Here is an 18,989-nt window from a genome sequence, read left to right on the forward strand (position 1 = left end):
TTGTTTTAACTTAAAAGAGGACCTGGAAGAAGGAGGAGGAGGAGGAGGAGGAGGAGGAGGAGGAGGTGTTTGTCAGGCAACAACAGTACATGAAAGGAGGCATCTGGTGAGCTTCATCAGGGAAAGCATTCCACAAACAAGGGAGCCACCAATGACAAGCCTCCATCCATTGCCACCCTCTGTGCTTCAGAATAAGGGGGTCCTTGGTGGAAGATCTCCAATAGATTTTCTTAGGGCACAAGTGGGTATATCTGTGCACAATAAAGAATTAAGCATGGGTACAATCCTGCGATTATACTATGCTTTTAAAGGGAGATTGGGAGCAGGATAAGTGCTATCAATCAGAGAAATCAAGTGACTTCCCCAATAACAATGTGCGTCAAAACACTTTGCTCTGAACCAGACTGATACCACAATTTCTCAATACTTGACGACATTGTTTCTCAGAAAGGCTAATTCTAAAGCACAGAGAACCAACTCGATAAGATAAAGGCTGCAAGGGGGCTGTCATCACACCAACAGTTGCTCTGGATAACTTTGGCTTTTCAGTAAGAGAAATGGCCTTTGGGGACCCTTCCGACTCCGGGATTCCATAAAAAACATCCACGGTGCTTAAGTGCAGCAGAGAACATGTTCCTCTCCTGGAAAATTTCTCTGAAGGAAGAGAGAAATAAGGTGTCCAGTAATTGGTTCAAGACTCCTGGTGCCTAGTGCTGAGACCGCTAACTTGCTCCCAAAATACGCTGCCACCATATTTCACTTGACACATTAATCATGTGCTTTTAAACAAAAACAAGAGAGAGAGAGAGAGAGAGAGAGAGAGAGAGAATACTCATATACTCTCTGCTTCTGTAGCGACGACTTACTAAGAATTCCTGGAGCTTTAAATCTTTCACAATAACTCGTAGCAAAGATGTTGGAAGAACATTTTGTAAATTCATGATGCAGTAAAAATAGACTTTCAGGGTGTCTTCATAAAACATCCCGCTGTTCTCTTAAGAATGGCTTCTGTGTGGCACTAGAAAGATCTAGATTGGAGGGAAAGTGCAAGATGTGGGGCAGGTCAAATCCTCACTGAAAGAAAGCAAGAAAGGATGCAATGGCAACAAAAAATGTGTGTATGTGTAGAAATGGCTATCAAAAGACATTGCTGAAAATTTCACCAGAACACTTCTGATTATAGAATCACAGAATTGCAGAGTTGGAAGGGATCCTGTGGATCATCTTCTAGTCCAACCCCCTGCAATGTAGGAATATGCAGCTGTCCCTTATGGGGATCAAACTATCAACTTTGGTGTCATCAGCACCACACTCTAACCAACTGAGCTATCTGCAAAGCTTATATAGTGCATGCACATTTCAGGCCACATTTAAAGGCCAGTCTCCCCAATTCACACCCTCTGAAACTATCTGAGAACGAAAGCACAGACATCAACCAAAATTTGCACTTCTCCAAATTCCGTAATGCAGTCAAATAAAGTACACAAAAATGCATATATCGGAACAAAATGTGCATTAGAATGCATATATTGTGCAAATAACCTACAGATATGCACCACATGGAGGATAATTTGTTTGCAAAAATGACAGAAAATTGTGTGTATTAGGAGAAATGTTGATGAACTTTCACAACGGCTGCTTTTTAAAAAAAATAATAATAATCACAAACTGATGTGGAGAACTTACTGAACATAAGATCGGAGAAGTAAGAAACTGAGATAAACAAAAATAGACTTATATTACTGTATCCGGGATGATTTCTCAGGAAAGGGTGGAGAACTTCAGCTCCTTTGCAAGTTCCCTGAGCTGCCTCATTGCAACAGCTCCAAGCTATAGCCTTCCTGATCTCAGGAATTGGACAAGTTCCCTACAGCCTGCTGATACCTCTATCTGGCACATGGATGCCTGAACACTGGAAACAGAAGGAATAATGTTCCAGCAGCAGAGGAGGAAGAAAGCAACTTGATGCGAGACACTGTAAAAAGACAATCCAAGCAGCCGAAGGCACTATCGTAATGTAAGTCCCCGTTTTAAGAAAGGCTAGCTTTCGTATTTGAAACCCTAAAAGTGGAGCGCCATCTGGGGTGTGATATATGCTGCAGATAGCATGGTGGCATTTCCTGGCAACAATCATGCAAATAAATATTCAAGTCTGGTTCTGGTCAACCCCATATTCACTGCCTTGGGTACTATATAAATACAGCCAGAGGCCTGGCACACTGGTTAGCTCAGCTGGTTAGAGCTTGGTGCTAATAACGCCAAGGTCATGGGTTTGATTCCCGTTTGGGTGCATATTCCTGCACTGCGGGGAACTGAACTAATAATAATAATAATAATAATAATAATCTATTTATACCCCACCCATCTGGCTGGATTTCCCCAGCCACTCTGGGCAGCTCCCAACAGAATTAAAAGCACCATAAAACATCAAACATTAAAAACTTCCCTAAACAAGGCTGCCTTCAGATGTCTTCTAAAAGTCAGTTATTTCCTTGACATCTGATGGGAGGGCGTTCCATGATCCATGAGGTCCCTTTCAACTCTATGAGTCTACAATTACCTCTGGGAGCATTCAAGGCCCCCAGAAAACATGCAGCCTTATTCAGACCCATGAGGTATTGGCTGAAGAAACTGTTGCCTCCACACAGCCTTGAAAAATTGCACAGGGGCCTTTAAAGAAACACAACACAGTCATACAATCCACAGTGACCATATGCATAGACCCCACGACGGAAGTGTACTTCAGTGTTAACAACATCTGTTTTATATGTAGAAGGTTTCAGGTTCAATCTGTGGCAGGGCTGGTAATGTCCCCAACCCAAAGCCCTGGATATCTACTGCAAGTCAGTGAAGTCAATACTGAGTTAGATGGACCAGTGGTCTGACTCTCTAAAAAGCTTAGAAAATAACAATTTCCACCACATCACACCAGGACATGTGCTTCAGCACATGGCTGCATGGGAGCTACTGAATCAATCAACTCCTTTGTTGACCAAATTCACTGTGCATTCCAAGATGTTTCATGGCATCCATGAGTCTATTTAAATATGACTGGTTAATGACCAAGTTTCACATTATTTCTAGCAGAAAAATGTACATGTCCTGCACCCTGCACACTCTTCAAGCTGATTGCTTGTTGGTCACCAATTGTTTGAAGCAGTCCAAAGAGTGAGATAATTTCAGGAGAAATGGCTGAGCTTAAAGGCAGTGTGTTGGAGCTGGACTGGAGAGACCAGGGTTCAAATCTCTCAGCCACGAAGCTCATTGGGTGACCTTGGGCTACTCAATACCTCTCAGGCTAACCTACATCACAGGGTTGTCGGGAGAAGAAAAGGATAAAGGGAGGGAAGTCTCATACAGAGCCCTGGGCTTTTGGGGGAATAGCAGGATAGAAATGTGCTTAATAAAACAAATAGACGCTCAAATAAATTATCTCAATTCTCTTGTTGATGATGATTTCCAGATTTATTGAATTCATTGTGCAGAAACAAAGATTGATATTGTTGTAGACTTGTGTCCTACTCAATAATTGAGCAACTCTGTCTTCTTACACAATGAGGCCACGATCTGGAAAATACAACACAATAGGACATTTTCTTCTTCTTCTTCTTCTTCTTCTTCTGCTTCTTCTTCTTCTTCTTAAAAAAAGGGGGAGGGTGAGAGAGAGAGAGCTGGAGGCTTTATTTCAATTCTGCCTGATTTCCAAATCTCTGTGAGTCTGTTCCAGTCAATTCATTTCACTCCCAGCCCCGCCCACTAATATTTCGAACACAAATCCATCATGACTAAGTCAGTACAAACTTGTGGCTTCCATCTACAGTAAAGGAGAACATCTGGTGAGAAAGCACAGCCCATCAGCCACAAGATCTCCCAACGGGCATCGCTTTAAAAAAAAAAAAAAAAAGAACTACTAGAGCCTTTGGTTTGTGAGTCTCTGGAGGGGGGAGCAATGGTGAAAACTTTCACTCGTTTAAACTCTCTCAGCACAAAGCAGCTATATCTGAAGAGGTACCGTCCACCCCCATCCCACCAACACAGGCCTCCAGGAAGCAGAGAAATATGTCTTGCAATAAAACCATTTCCAAAATGTTCTCCCACTTCCAAGAGATTGTTGTTCTTTGCCATTCTGAACTCTTAATTGCTCCTTGCTTCCCATGGAGCTGTTCCTGCTAACAGCAGCCCATATCTATTGGCATGAAAGCATGTCATGTAGCAACGTGGCTGAAGCTAAGCAGGACTGGGAATAGTGTGAATGGTAGCCTTGGACCGGTGCTGGTGGTTGTCCACATGCCACAAAGCAAGTATGGGGTCCAAATGTCTCTCCCCTAACCTGAGGACTAAAGGGAAGCAGTGAGAGGAGTGAGGGGTTTACTGGTTTGTTTTATTATGTATTTTGTGTTTTTATCCTGTATTTCTATGCTGTGAACTGCCCTGAGATCTATGGATGAAGGGCAGTATGCTAATTTAATAAGCTACAACGAAAGGACTGGGCACCGTGTATTACGGTTGGTACAAGAAGCCAAAGGCATGGATTTCCATTTTTCCCCTTGGATTTCACCAGGAAAGACTACAAGGCGGCACCTCCAAAGAGCTTCCTAATGATGTAAAAGATGCAATTGGTCCTCCAGGTCTATCTGGTCCTCCATATCCTCCCCACTTCCTGGATCTGCTTCACCCTCCGAGTGTTTTTGCTTGGCTAGAATGTACCCTTAAGGCCTCTCGCGTGTCTGGATGGAGGATCGAGAGGGGCGTTTGAGTGTGTTTGGGAATTAACCTACTGTGCAATGGTGAAATTTACACCCATTACTCCACCCACTTTGGTCTCTGGCCCTGCCCACCACTGCTACCCAGTTCTCGGGATGTTGTCCACAACACTTGGCTGAAAAGGGTTCCTTGCTAGGGCTAATGATTCCTCTTGGACATGCTCCTCAAAGTGGGTATATCCACAGTGTATCTAGAAGGCAACCCTGGCAATCGCTTGTTGGCCCAGCATGAAATTATCAAGCTGTTTCCAACGACAATTCCCCAGGAAAAGCAACCCTTATCCTGCTATAAAAGTATAGTTCTAGCTAAGGTGAAATGATTGATGGATTTCTTACTTCAATGACATATCAGAGTGAAGCCTTTTTATGGCTTTATGAACTGACTGCAGCAGTTATTGATCCTTGACAGCATTCATTTAAACCTAGCATCCTGCTACACTTACACGAACACACACACACACACACACACACACAGAGAGAGAGAGAGAGAGAGAGAGAGAGAGAGAGAGAGAGAGTCAACAACAGTTTTTCATCAATGAGTAAAGGGCAAAGATTCCAACTGGTAGTAAATCTCGTAAGCCAAGCTTTGATGGGAATATATAAAGGCGGGCACAGGTTTTTAAAGATGCGGGGATGTGCATTGGAAAACTGCAGCGCAATGAAATAACAGGCACCAAAGTGTAAATGAGTGTCAGGTCAGAATGAAGCACGTTCGTAAATCCCTAAACACCTCTATGTTCCATGTATTAGTGAGCACACTCCTGCTACAAGCCCTGTTCCAATTATAATAGTGGTAGATAATGCTTTAACTGGGTCCAATATACCCAACAAATGTGGACACAATGAGGGCAAAGGCATTTGGCTCACGGGACTGTGCCTGCTTGATTCGGTGTGCCAAAATAATGGTTTTGCAGAGGGACAGACATGCATTCAGACACAACTGAACCACACAACCCATACTTATTGTGGGCTTCAACCCATCCCATTCAATCCCCATGATACCTTTAAAAAAATCAACTTTGGCAAATTGTCGTACCAAACTGACCTGATTGGCACATCCCATATTAATTTGCAGACCAGAACTGAGTTATCCAACAGTGTTTACACTTCCAGTACCTCCTCTGCTGGAAGCAGTATGCCTCTGAATTGCAGTTTATCAATGCATTCTTAAAAGGCATGTTTGGGAGAAAATACCTTTAGAAATGTGTATTTAAAATGAGAATTTTCGGGCAACTTTTGCAAGCTGCACAGAGGACTCCTGCTCTGACCCAGTAAAATCTGTCATTTCCCAAAGTACTTGTTTTTATTTTGCCCTGCTTCCTGCTCTGATTTTGCCGTCACCTGGAAGCGCTCTTGGTGAGCCTCTTTAGCAAACAGGACAGCTATGAAAAGGAATTCCAGCCAGCAAGTCTGCATTTCCTGCCTTTTAGGCCCGTAATGCAAACCATTCATACAAAATCTCTCAAATCAAAAGACAGGGCCAAATGAAAACCACATTACTAATATTTCCCCTTTCTGTTTCCTCTTTCTGTTCTTTCACCTAAAACCCCCTCCCCTCCTTTGGGACTTTTCAGTAACAATATTCTTCTTAATGTCAACTTACAATCCATTTCCACAGAACAGTAACATTGAAGTAAAAGCATAAAACTATATTGTTTACAATAATTTGAATTATGTTCACACACACACCACTGCCAAATCTCTGTTCAATTTGTTGGATCAGTTTTGAGGGTTGCAATCAATTTAGATTTTCAATGTGGAGTTCAAGAAGCAAATAAAGAAAGATGCTTTTAAATACTTATTTTACAAAGCTTGAGGAGATGGCACTGTTTATTTGTGGGGCCAGTTCAAGATATTTTGCTGCCTGAGGCAAAGGAGAAGGTGGTGCCCTCCCCCAAGGCACATACAAAAGCAAACTGAACTTGTTTCAATACTAGTGAGAGTGTCTTTCAATACACTTGAGGAGAGCAGGCTAGCGTAGAGGGTAGGTCTCCCTCGGTAAGGCATCCCAGATTCTGGATGCAGCCGCTGAGAACCCATGATGATACAATTTCATGAATGGTGTCCTTTGGAAGACACAAAAGTGGACAAACAGTTCAGGGCGTGCCTGGAAACAAATGAGTTCACAAAGGTCCTTAAATCAAAGAGGATCTGGAAAGAGAGAACCCAGCAACTGGCAATGTACAAGAACGGCTCCGGAAAGTAGGGATGCTGGGCATTTGCCAGGGCCCCAAGAGCAGCAAAGGACCCCATGCCCTGATGGAGCTATGATTCCTACTATTAATAGAATATTCAAGGAGATCAGCCTAAAAAAGCATTCTTGATTTTCATGTCCCTTCTCTTCCAGCTTTAGTGGGTTCTCTGGTAGCCCCTGAAATCCTAGGGCCATCAGTGGTTCATAGAATCATAAAACTTTAATGTTGGAAGGGATCTTGACTGTCAACTAGTCCAACCCCCTGCAATGCAGGAATCTTGAACCCATGACTCTGGAATTAAGAGGCTCATACTCTACTGACTGAGATACCCTTCCCAGCAAAATAGATGGGGTGCAGGTAATATTAGTGAACAGAATTAGCCAATTGACATGGTTAGCAACTGCAATATATACCAAGCCACTTTAGAAAGATCTTTGACGAGGGAGAATTCAAACATGCAATCTCATCGCCAGCGTGAGGCTGCTGACTGCGTGCTTCATCCCTTGGATGAAGAGTTTGCATCAACAAGACCATTTGGGACAATAAGAGAATAGCTCCACCGTCCACCATATATGGAAGAGACTTATAGATTAGGCAGGGTTCTCTTAATAAAAACACAGGCACACACATGCACATGCCTTGCTTATTCCCGATTGCAGCAATGGCTGATATACTGTATCAAGGTATAATGCAATGGCGAGTTTAACGTCAAGGCCAAGAAGCCTGCTACGGTGCCAAATAAAAAGAGCTAATAATCAAAATGCAATTTTATGGAGCCCTCTCGCATGGCCAATTGGTATGAAAGCCAAGTATCTGTCTCAGTCCCTATGCGTGTGTAGAAGAACCTGATGTTGGAATGCAGCTATCTTCTGAGACCACGATGGTCTCGCTACAGCCTCTTAATGTAATCAAGATGATGAAGGAATGTTTACTCGACTCTCTTTTGCCAGGGGACCTGGAGGTAAGTCAGTAGGAAAAGGAACCATTTGAAAAATCCAAGCAAACACGGCAGATAATAAGAGCTTGATCTGTCTTGACAACTTTAAGAACTGCAATTGCAGATCCCCCTTTTCCAAAGTTTATTATTTCAGGTGGTTTAAAATGCAAACATAGGTAAAAGAGGTCCTGGCTTTGAAAACTAAGCATTTTACAGAAAACACATTTTATTTAACTCTAAAAGTAGTACTAAGCAGGTCCCAACAATCTAGGGACCCCAATTTTTTCAATGTCTTTTTTTTAATGGGTCTGCTGTATGGGTAGGGCACCCCCCCAAAAAAATCACACAGCTCTTTTACCTTGAAAACAACAACCAATTATAAAAATCTTGCTACCCCATCATTTTCCACCAATAAGTTTCTGAGATCGAAGCAAAACACTTTACCCCTCTCCTTACTACTTTTCCTCTCTTCATCTAAAGCATGGAGCACGGTCCTTAGTGCTCCACAGCTGGAATTACCTTTTGAGCAATCATCAGAGTTTAGCGCTTCCCCTTGAGACAAGCTTTGCGGGAGAATTACCCGTGATCTGCTCACCTTCGCTGCAATTCCTCATATGACTGCACTGATGGCTAAAACAATTGGAAGAGTTATTAAACCCAGATCAGTTCTCCATAAGAAAAATAAGCATTTCCCCAAAGCTTTCAATCAACACTTTGCAGCTGTTCAAGAGAATCGAAACCTGCACACAAGTAGCTTTTAACAAGCCTTCTTCTTCTTTTTTCCTCACGAGATACAGCAGATCAATAAGTAAGATTCCGCCCCACACTGCTCCCTGTGATGTGATTCTGTGCATTTAGATGAACAACAACAAGAACAAAAACCTCACTCAATTGTTTTAGACTGGAAGAGGCGGCGTCAATTACTACCCACACAAGAAGCACACTCCAGAACAGGGTGGAAAAATACAAAGCAAAAACAAAAACAAAAACCACCGTTTTCTACAGTATATTTTGTAGGCTCATTTGACCCCAGTGGTGGCTGGTGCTCATTGGTCCACGTAGGGTCAAAAGCAGGGAGCCTAACAGTAAGTGGCGGCAAAGCCAATGATAGGCAGAGCCGACTAGTTCTAATTTTCTCCCTATCCTTCTCCCTGCTGAGTTCCGTAGTCTTAGTATTGACCCTTGTAGGACTTAAGTCTCAGAGGAAGATGATAGGCAGTGCCACCCCCTGAACTGGTTGTAACTAAGAAGGCAGGCAGTTGGGGGTTAGCTAGAGGTGTATCTCGGGGTTGGCGACACCAGCCCACGCTGGGGGCACAGGTCGTGCAAAAATCACCCACTAGACTATGGGGAAACCCAGCCAGATGGGTGGGGTACAAATAAATTATTATTATTATTATTATTATTGTTGTTGTTGTTGTTGTTGTTGTTGTTGTTGTTATTGTTATTATTGTTATTATTGTTATTATTGTTATTATTGTTATTATTGTTATTATGACACATGTGTGTGGCGATGAGACACCGCTGTCGCGAGAGAAACTGTCCATTCTTCTCGTGTCATGGCGCAAAAGTGTGCAAAATTTTCCACCTTTCCTCCTCGCCTTGCCCTCACTCTGAACGCTTCAACTACTTGGGTCACATAAAATGTACTGATTTCTAATGTGCCTGTTGTGGCAAAGTAATTTTTTGGGGGGTGGTGGTGGGGAGAAACAGCTGCTTGACAAGGGTGCAAGGGACCCTAGGGATGCCTCTGGGGTTAAACATATTAACACTACACCAATATAACTGTGTGGGAGGGAAATACAAATTCCTATCACTTAATTAGATGCCTGTTTTTCAAAGAGTCCGCTCACCTGTATTTTTCTCCTGTGTACTGTAATGGCCGGTCTGCACCATTTCTGACACCACAGTAGGGCCACTTTAATAAAACTGCTCCACAAGATGGCTGAGATTGCCAAGTGGCTGAGTCCAAGTGCTAGCAAGATCCAGCCCTCAAAGGGCAGAGGGATGGCAAATAATAGGAACAGATGGTAAACCAACCGGCAGGCAACAGAGAAGCTGGCTTGCTTGCCATCAGTCTGGACGTGTAGAGAGAAAGCCCCATAGCTTCCTTCGGCAAGTTGCCCCACTTTGACCAGAGCTCAGCGGGCGACATGGTTGCACAGCAGAGACTCACAGAATTGCAGAGTTGGACGGGACCCCAAGGATCATCTATTCCAACCCCCTGCAATGCAGGAATCACAGCTAAAGCCCTCCTGATTGGTGGCCATCCAACCTCTGCTTAAAAGTTGGAGTCTCCTTGTCATTTGAATCCATTGGTTCAGGTTGTACCCTAGGAAGCAGCAGAAAACAAGCTTGTTCCATCTTCCAGCAGGAAGAAGCATGGGATCATCAGACCCCCTGATAAGAACAACTCTGTTGTTGTTGCATCCATGTGTAAACTGCCTGCAAGTCCCTCTTGCAGAGGGAGAGAGCCAGTGTGGTGTAGTGGTTAAGAGCGGTAGACTCGTAATTTGGTGAACCGGGTTCGCGTCTCCGCTCCTCCACATGCAGCTGCTGGGTGACCTTGGGCTAGTCACACTTCTATGAAGTCTCTCACCTCACTCACTTCACAGAGTGTTTGTTGTGGGGGAGAAGGGAAAGGAGATTGTTAGCCACAAGAAGAGACTTTGTGGTGGTGCAGTGAAGCAGAGTTTTGAATGAAGCAGAGTTCCCAATTGACTCCAGGTCTTCCAGCTCAAACCCTGGGAAGCCTTGCATGTAGTAAGCTACTGATCTGGTGCTCCTCATGCACACTGAATGGTTTTTTTTCCTGCCAGGCTATTGAGAACCTTATACAAAAAAACTTTCTGATCAACTAAGTAAGCCGCTCCACAAGTATGGCTTAAAGGTAAAAGGACCCCTGATCATCAGGTCCAGTTGCGGACGACTATGGGGTTGTGGCGCTCATCTTGATTTACTGGCCAAGGGAGCCGGTGTACAGCTTCCGGGTCATGTGGCCAGCATGACTAAGCCGCTTCTGGTGAACCAGAGCAGTGCACGGAAACGCCGTTTACCTTCCTGCTGGAGCGGTACCTATTTATGTACTTCCACTTCGTGCTTTCGAACTGCTAGGTTGGCAGGAGCAGGGACAGAGTAACGGGAGCTCACCCCGTTGTGGCGATTCGAACCACCAACCTTCTGATCAGCAAGCTCTAAGCTCTGTGGTTTAACCCACAGCACCACCCGCATCCCTGTACAAGTATGGCTTACCACATGGTAAATGCCAAGTTACAGGTCTGAAGAAGCCTCTACCCAACAGGTGTTAACACAGAAAGTGGTAACTCAGTGGGTCACTTTAGATGTAATGCTCCCGGATTAATGAACCATAACTCTGATGCTCCCATTCCCCACAGATTGCCAGTGTTTTGATTCTGGTTTGCTTAAACTTCAGTTCCTCCAATACACCTGAATCTGTGGGAAGATGCTGGTTTAATCGTTAGGATCTTAAACTATGCAACAAACCAATGCCTTTTTCTGGGATTAAGAATCTGGTTCCTCAACCAGCATTAACCCCCGCATTGTGTGGTAGCACTGTTGGTTAGGACATGGTGAGAGCAGCGAAGGAGGTTTAAGGAAGCTGGGGCTGTTGCATCCAAAAAAGGACCCCATGCTTGCCAATCTTCTCCAGCTCTATAAAACAAAAACTCCACTCCTTAGAGCCCCACCACTCTTGCTGGCAAGAGTGATGCAATCTCCACCACAGAGCTAAGAATGCTCAGATAATAGATGAAGCTTAATGGAGCCAGGAGCAACTTTTATGTAGCAACTTTGCACGGGGATTTTTTTTAAAAAAAGAAGTCAACATTCTTAGATGTTTACAGCAATATTCGTGATGATGAATACTTGGGATTTTTGCATTTGTACTAATGCCACAAACGTGCAATTATATTCTGCAAAGGATAATTGAGTCTGTCTTGCTGAGTTTTAACCAAAGGTCTGCATTAAAGTGACATCCTTTGAAGAATAAGCATATGCAGTAAGTTTATTAATTTGTTACCATTCAACCACTACCAAAACCCTAACAGCCTCTGCTGTGTAACACACTTTTCAGGATTTCTCAGGCACACATAAGCCATGAATTCACCGGCACCAGATAACAAATTATTCATTACTTAAATGTAGACATATATAAATGTGCAACTCACACTACCCCTAATATTTAGGCTGGGGTTCCTTTCCAAAGGCTACCCAACAAATCTAAAACTATTACACTATTTGTTGACTCTGCAACTCTCATTGGCACTGTGCTCTTCAGATCTTGCCTTGCAGATTTGCTATGTGCTGTGATGAACACAATCTTTTTCAGCAACTAAGGCATCTGGCTTCTACAGCCCTAAGAGAAGCACCAACTGCAATTTTGAAGCCAAAACCATAATAACAAGCTTGAGAGAAACGACAGGCAATCCAGCTTCCTAGAACCGTAAGAACAATAACTGGCAGCTCTTTGTGCCGTTACCACCAAGAGATGAAATTATAAAGAGAAGCTCACAGTACCTGCTCAGTAACAGGGATAGACTCCCATCGCCGCTTCAACAAGAGCAAAGGTCGCCGCTTCATGATCCCCAGTTTTGCTCAAGAAGGCTCCTCCTCAGAATAATTTCAAACCAGCAGCAAAAAAATATTATTCCCGATCCTTACGTTGCATCGCTCAACTCGACTTCAAGGATCCCAAAGTTTTGTGTTTGCAAAGGTGTTGCAAGGAAGCCGTGGGGGAAATGGTGGATTTGTTTGTTGGTTTGTTTGGTCCAAACTCTTCCCAGTTTTGCAAGCCTTGATCTCTCTATAGGAAGCAGCCACGGGAGAGATAGTGGGGTGGAGGGGGGAAAAAAACAACCCAGCAGCATTCGATGATGAATTACCTCATAGACGCATGAAGTAGGTAGACAACACCACCAGACACACTCAATCTGAAAATAGCTGTTGCTTAGGAACTGGAAGGGTAAATTGCAGCACCTCAGCTATATATAATTGAGAGCTTTTACATTTAATGTGAATTAAAATACACCGGACCAGTGTGCCTCCCTCCCTCCCTCTCTATATGAGCATCGTCTCATGGAAGTCTGCAGAAGGGAGGACTGCCTGTTCCCTGAAGACCAGGGGTTATGCCTCAACACCCACTCAACAAACCAACAGCACCAGAACTGTATCATCAGCTAAATCCTGTCCATATGGCATCCTCAATAAACTGGTGTCTTTTTTCTATCTCTCACTTTCCTTTAAAGAAAAAAAGCAATGCTTTGCAAGTCCCCCACAGAAGGGGAAACGGCTTAGGAGTGGAGCATTACACAAAAGAACCAGTGGAAAGGTGTACAGTTTTGCAGGAAGCACACCTCTACAGGTGAGAAGATCTGTGCGCCTGCAAGCAAAGGGTGTGATACAAAGTTTTGGATTTCCAACGGAGGCAGCCTTTTTGGCCAGATGTCATAATGCCAATATCAGAGTGGCACCATACAAATCTTTGGTGCGACTGCATTTGGAATAATGGGTATAGTTGTGGTTGCCTCACCTCAAAAAGTAGAAAAGGGACATGAAGCTACCTCCCCCCGCTCAATGAGGAAAGGTTCCAGCATTTGGGACTTTTCAGTTTAGAGAAAACCGCAAGAGGTGATATGATAGGTGTTTAGAAAATGATGCATGGCACTGAGAAAGCGGATAGAGAAAGGATTTTATCCTTCTCTTGTAACATACTGGACCTCCAGTGAAGCGGGATGGTGGAAGATTCAGGGCAGAGAAAGGTTCTTTGGTTCATCTATGGAACAATTGACATTTGAGGTGGATGATGAAGTGGCTGTGCAATTGAGTCCTCTCGTGCACAAGCTCAACCCACATTGATCATGCTGTTACGAAAGGGTGGAGAAGAGTTGCGAAGCAGGGAGTCAACAAAGCCAAAGAGGTCTAAACTGGTCTGCAGTAAACATTGGCCTATCCAAAGACACACAATATATCATCTGTGAAATGCCAACTGGGTCTTAAGATCTGGCCCTTAGCCTTCCCCATGATTTAAAAACAACAACAACCCAACAACAACTGGCACAGAAGGATGGCTAGATCAGTAGCAGCAAAGGAAGAACAGCTGTGCGTGCTTAATTTCTCAGAAATGGCCCCACCAATCCTCTGGCCTCATACAACCTCCTTCAGCCTCTGAGACTCAAATTGGGCCTTGAGTATGACCAGGCCTTCTACATATATAACATCGGGTGTCAATTGTGCTCTTTAGGGCTCTTGGAAGATACAACCATGGCTTTCTGTCCTGTATAAGATGCATCTGCTCCTCGAAGTCCCGGCTGGTGCCCAACCTGCAAACCAAGCTTCAAGCAACACAAGCCAAAGTCTCAGCTTGAGCTTAAGACCAGACTACCAGCATCTCAGCAAGCTCCCCAGAAAAAGAGTAAGCTCTGTTTTTCCAATAATCGTTATCACAGTCAGCCCAGAGAGCCAGATCTTAACAGTGATGCGAAAAGTTGATTTATGCCACCGGTCCTCACCTGAGCAGTCCTGACCCATATAAGAGGAACAGCTAGGGATTGGCGGATCTGTCCATTTTTGTTTCTTGCACTCTCTAACTCTCTCTCTCTCTCTCTCTTGTCTCAAGGTCAGTTCACGTTAATTTGTGCTTCCTCCCCCGTTTTTAAATTCACATGAAATTTCATCAGCATTTAAATCCACATTGATCCCAGTATATGCACATCTTTACATGCAATCATGCCTAACATACACATTTTTGCAGAGTAATTTCCCTAATATAATTGTGAATATGCTATTTTCACAAACACATGGATTTTAATGCACAATCTCCGTTTTATTTACTTTTTTGTACACATTATGTGACTGGAGAACTGCATAGCAAAATTCAGAGAAGTGTGAATTTTGTAGAACGGCTGTGTTTCGGTTCCCTTGTTGTTTTCAAAAGTGCAAAACAGGTAGGTTGGCCTTTAAATGCAAACTGGATGAGCTTTTTCTTCCATCTCAAGTCACATCCCTACCTAAGGTGGATGAGGGGCACCCCCCCTTTGTTTTTTCTTCAGAGTCAAAGAAAGGCTGATAGACGCCAACAAATGGAAACCCAAAGTTTTTAGCATACATGCTAAAAGTGAGTCTCACATTCTGGGTTGGAGGCAAAGGTCCTATGTCTTAAAAAGCTGAAGACCACTGGTCTAATTTCATGGTAGATTAACCCAGCCTTGTGAAGTCCCAATTATTTCTCCTTGGGCACATCTTCAAGATTACTTGATCTTTAACTTAATACTCAAAATTATTTAATATAGGTGATACATCCTATGAAACATATTAACTCAAGAGACAAATTTCCCACTTGTTTTGGTTTGAGGAAGAAGATTTCAACAGTACAACAATTCTGCGCTCCATGGTAAATCTCACAGCAGTCAGCATCATGGGGAAAAGTTCAGAAAATGGAAGAACACAACACTTCTCTCTCTTCTCTTCCCTTCCTGACTCTCCCATCAACACTTCTTTCCATTTTCCTCTGTTCTCCTCCTTGCAGGGCTTCTCCTTCCATAAGTACTGGTAACAACCAAGTTCATTTGAACTTCACAAACCTGAGGAGTTTTTCACTAATCACCAAACAGACAAACATAACACTAGTCTTTATAGTACTCTTTATTTTATTTTATTTTAAAAACCAAACCTAGCAACTCTTCAATCACATAGTAGTTGGAGATGGACCACACTTTTTTTTATATGCAGATGAGTCAAATAAATATGGAATTGGCAACCTGATTGTGTGACAAATCCCCAAAATCTGTTGCATTTCCATGGCAGCAAAGCCAAACAAATAAATAAATAGAAATAAAATAAAAGCACACAGTATGTCGGTGTTATAATTCAGCTCGGTGTTGTGGCCGAAAATATGTTTATATATCCTTGGGAATAAGCTTCCATTCTCCAGCTCTCATTCCTAGTGTCTGTCCTTTCAAAAACTAATCAAGGTATGCAGAAAACAAGGAGAAGCTGGTTCAACCATTGGGCAATATGTCCTGTTCCCACTCTCCCAGTGGCCAAAGTATAATAGATTCTCTCTCTCTCTCTCTCTCTCTCTCTCTCTCTCTCTCCCCCATCTTGTGCTAACCAGATGTCTCCAAGGTCTTGCGCTATTCTATATCCACTCTCTCTCCTTTATCTATACGCTGCTCTTTCACTCGACACTTGCCAATTCTCCACTGTGGGCTACCACCTCTTTCCCCTAAGAGCCCCTTACCCTTGTAACACCCTTTCCTGTGACTTCTAACTCTTCCTTTGCTTTTACATTAAAATAGTTTCTTAAAAACATACATGTCTTCTGGTCACGTGCAAAAACAAAGCAATTTCGGAAGACACCGATGGATATTATACAAGAAAATGGAATGTACTACTTTTTAACGAATATATATATATATATATATATATATATATATATATATATATATAATATGAATTAATAAATAGGCAATAATGCCTTGTATCCCATGATAGTCCTACTCAGAGTAGACCCAGTGAAGTTAATAGACACAACTAACTTAAGATTCATTTATGCCAATGAGCATAACTTAGTTAGGCAGAACCCATGATCCATATCTGTCTGTATTATAGGACAAGCAGCCCAGTCCCATGGATGTTAATGCAATGGTTCTGGTGAGTTCAACAGGACTTAGTCCCAAGTAAGCATTTTTTTAGGATTACAACCTTACAGCACCATCATAACCATGTATATTCAGAAGTAATCCCATTTAATTCAATGGTGCTGGCTCCCAGGAAGGCTGGGCTAGGGTTGCACAGCACAAACATATGCTAATATTGCAAAGCAACACTCAAATTCAACAGCAGATGTCACCAAGAAGTCAACAGCCTTAAACATCTGAAACATCCGTGATGACACTTTGTTATTGATTAATTAAAAGCGTGTGGTTCTAGCTCCTCAGAATAAAAATATAAAAGCAGCATTGTTTTCACCAAGAGATGCATGAGAAACACACACAGTATTTCCGATATAAATTAGAGGGACACATGCAAAGCAAGTAAGCAAAAACCTGCCATCTAAAGGCTTAAAGATGGCTACATTTATAAAGCTTTGAAATTATTGCACTGAAATAAATTAAAACTGGTAATTTGACACCATGCATATAGCTTTGAGGAGAAGTCTAACCAGCTGATTGGCCAATAGTTATGTAGATAATTCATCCCTGTATCCTTTCTTATACACATTGGGGAAATGATAGTCATTTTCCATGCAGAGGGCATTTGGTCTGTGTTGCTTATGGTGGTAAATAAATATCCAGTCAAGATAGGTATCTGCCATTCTATATATAAGGAAATAAGGACTGTTATCTCATTGCAAGTTGCCATTCAGATAGGTTCGAGAAATCCCTACACACCACTGGGATTGCCCAGATTGACCACCAAATATATTGGAGAAATATTTAACCCAACGTAAACTCACATTCCCAAACAACCACATTCCCCAACCTTCCTTTACACCAGCTGTAGAAAAACCTTGCAAAAACACACCTGAGATCCTCTGGGTCCTCGTTTGTGATCCCAATCAGAATGTCCCATGATCTGCAGAAACATAAAGGAGAGATTATCATTAATACGATCACAGAAGCATAGAGTTGGAAAGGACAGCGAGGGTCATCTAGTCCAACCCCCAATGTGGGGCTCGAACCGACGACCCTGAGAATTAATAAGAGTCTCCTGCTCAACAAACCTACCTAGGTATTAGGAGCTTTAGAAGAATAAAAAGAGAGAGATCTCTGCCCCAAGGAGCTTGCAATTTTTGATAAAGACGATTTGGAATTATTTTGTGGTGAAATAAAAGGGACTGATTAACATTCTTCATGCTTGCTAATAGTAAAAAAAATGCATGTTACAGTATCAATGTTTATGTTTTATTATTTTGTTCTAAACCAGATTGAACATTTTATATAAAGGGGGATTATAAAAAAAATACAAATCTAAAACTCTTCAAATGCCACCTAACATTAAAAAATAAAGTAAAGCAGTTTACAATACACGCTCATTAAAATCAACACAATACATTATTATGAATAAATACGGCAGAATCCATAAAATCAGTAAACAATGAATAAAAATGGCAAAATCCATAGCTGAGTAAAAAGCAGCAAGTTAATCTAACAGGCCCGAAAGATCTCATTATGTAATATGGTGCTGTGTTTCTGGTGCTTGTATAATTTCTGGAGGGGGGTGGTTTTCAAAGAGTGGGCACCGCAACAGGAAAGACCCCCCCCCACAACCACAGCCGCTATCAAAAATAATATCAGAAGCAGCTAACCAGCCACGATGCCCAATTCTCAGCAGGGGTACTTGCTTACCCGGAAATAGAGAGGGAGGAAAGTTCTGCATAGAGCAAATTCAATCTAGTACGGCATTGGCTCCGTGCCGAACTCTCTGCCCCCACACCTCTCCCAGAAAAAGCAACAGTGACCCACCTGACTGAAAAATAGCATGGCAGCTAGGTCCCATCTGGGGAGTAACTTTGGATAATTCTTATAGTCAATTACTCTTTTTTCTTTCAAAAGCCAGTGTAGTATAGTGGTTAGGAGCGGTAGACTTGTAATGTGGTGAACCGGGTTCGCGTCTCCACTCCTCCACATGCAGCTGTTGCATGACTTTGGGTTAGTCACACTTTTTGAAGTCTCTCAGCCCCGCTCAGCTCACAGAGTGTTTGTTGTGGGGGAGGAAGGGAAAGGAAAATGTTAGCCGCTTTGAGACTCCTTCGGGTAATGATAAAGCGGGATATCAAATCCAAACTCCTCCTCCTCCTTCTCCTCCTCCTCTTCTTCATTACAAATGGTGTTTTGGTGTGTAAGTTAAGAGAAAAAAAAGATATAAGAAGTCAAGATTTAGAATATGATTTTATGTGATAATAATAAGTTGAATGATATAATATGTATAAGATGTTTATTTGAAGTTTAAGATTTAGGGTGAATGATTGCTAAACTAGTTACAAAGTTACTTAAAAGCAAATCAGAATTCGAACGCAGAAGAGAGAACGGGGGAAGTCCCCCTAAATAAGAATTGAAATGAGATTATAAGTAA

The 18,989-nt window shown here is 42.6% G+C and overlaps 1 protein-coding gene across 1 annotated transcript in view; it reads right to left on the reverse strand.

The window, feature by feature from the left end:
* PDE3A (phosphodiesterase 3A) overlaps positions 1-18,989 on the reverse strand; it is a 260,491-nt gene that overhangs the window by 58,940 nt on the left and 182,562 nt on the right. Inside the window, exon 2 of the mRNA XM_033161457.1 lies at positions 17,439-17,489. Within this exon, the coding sequence (XP_033017348.1) occupies positions 17,439-17,489 (51 nt within the window). The remainder of the gene's footprint in view (positions 1-17,438; positions 17,490-18,989) is intronic.

The sequence above is a fragment of the Lacerta agilis genome, chromosome 10 (genome assembly GCF_009819535.1).
Source record: "Lacerta agilis isolate rLacAgi1 chromosome 10, rLacAgi1.pri, whole genome shotgun sequence".
Classification (NCBI taxonomy): Eukaryota; Metazoa; Chordata; class Lepidosauria; order Squamata; family Lacertidae; genus Lacerta; species Lacerta agilis.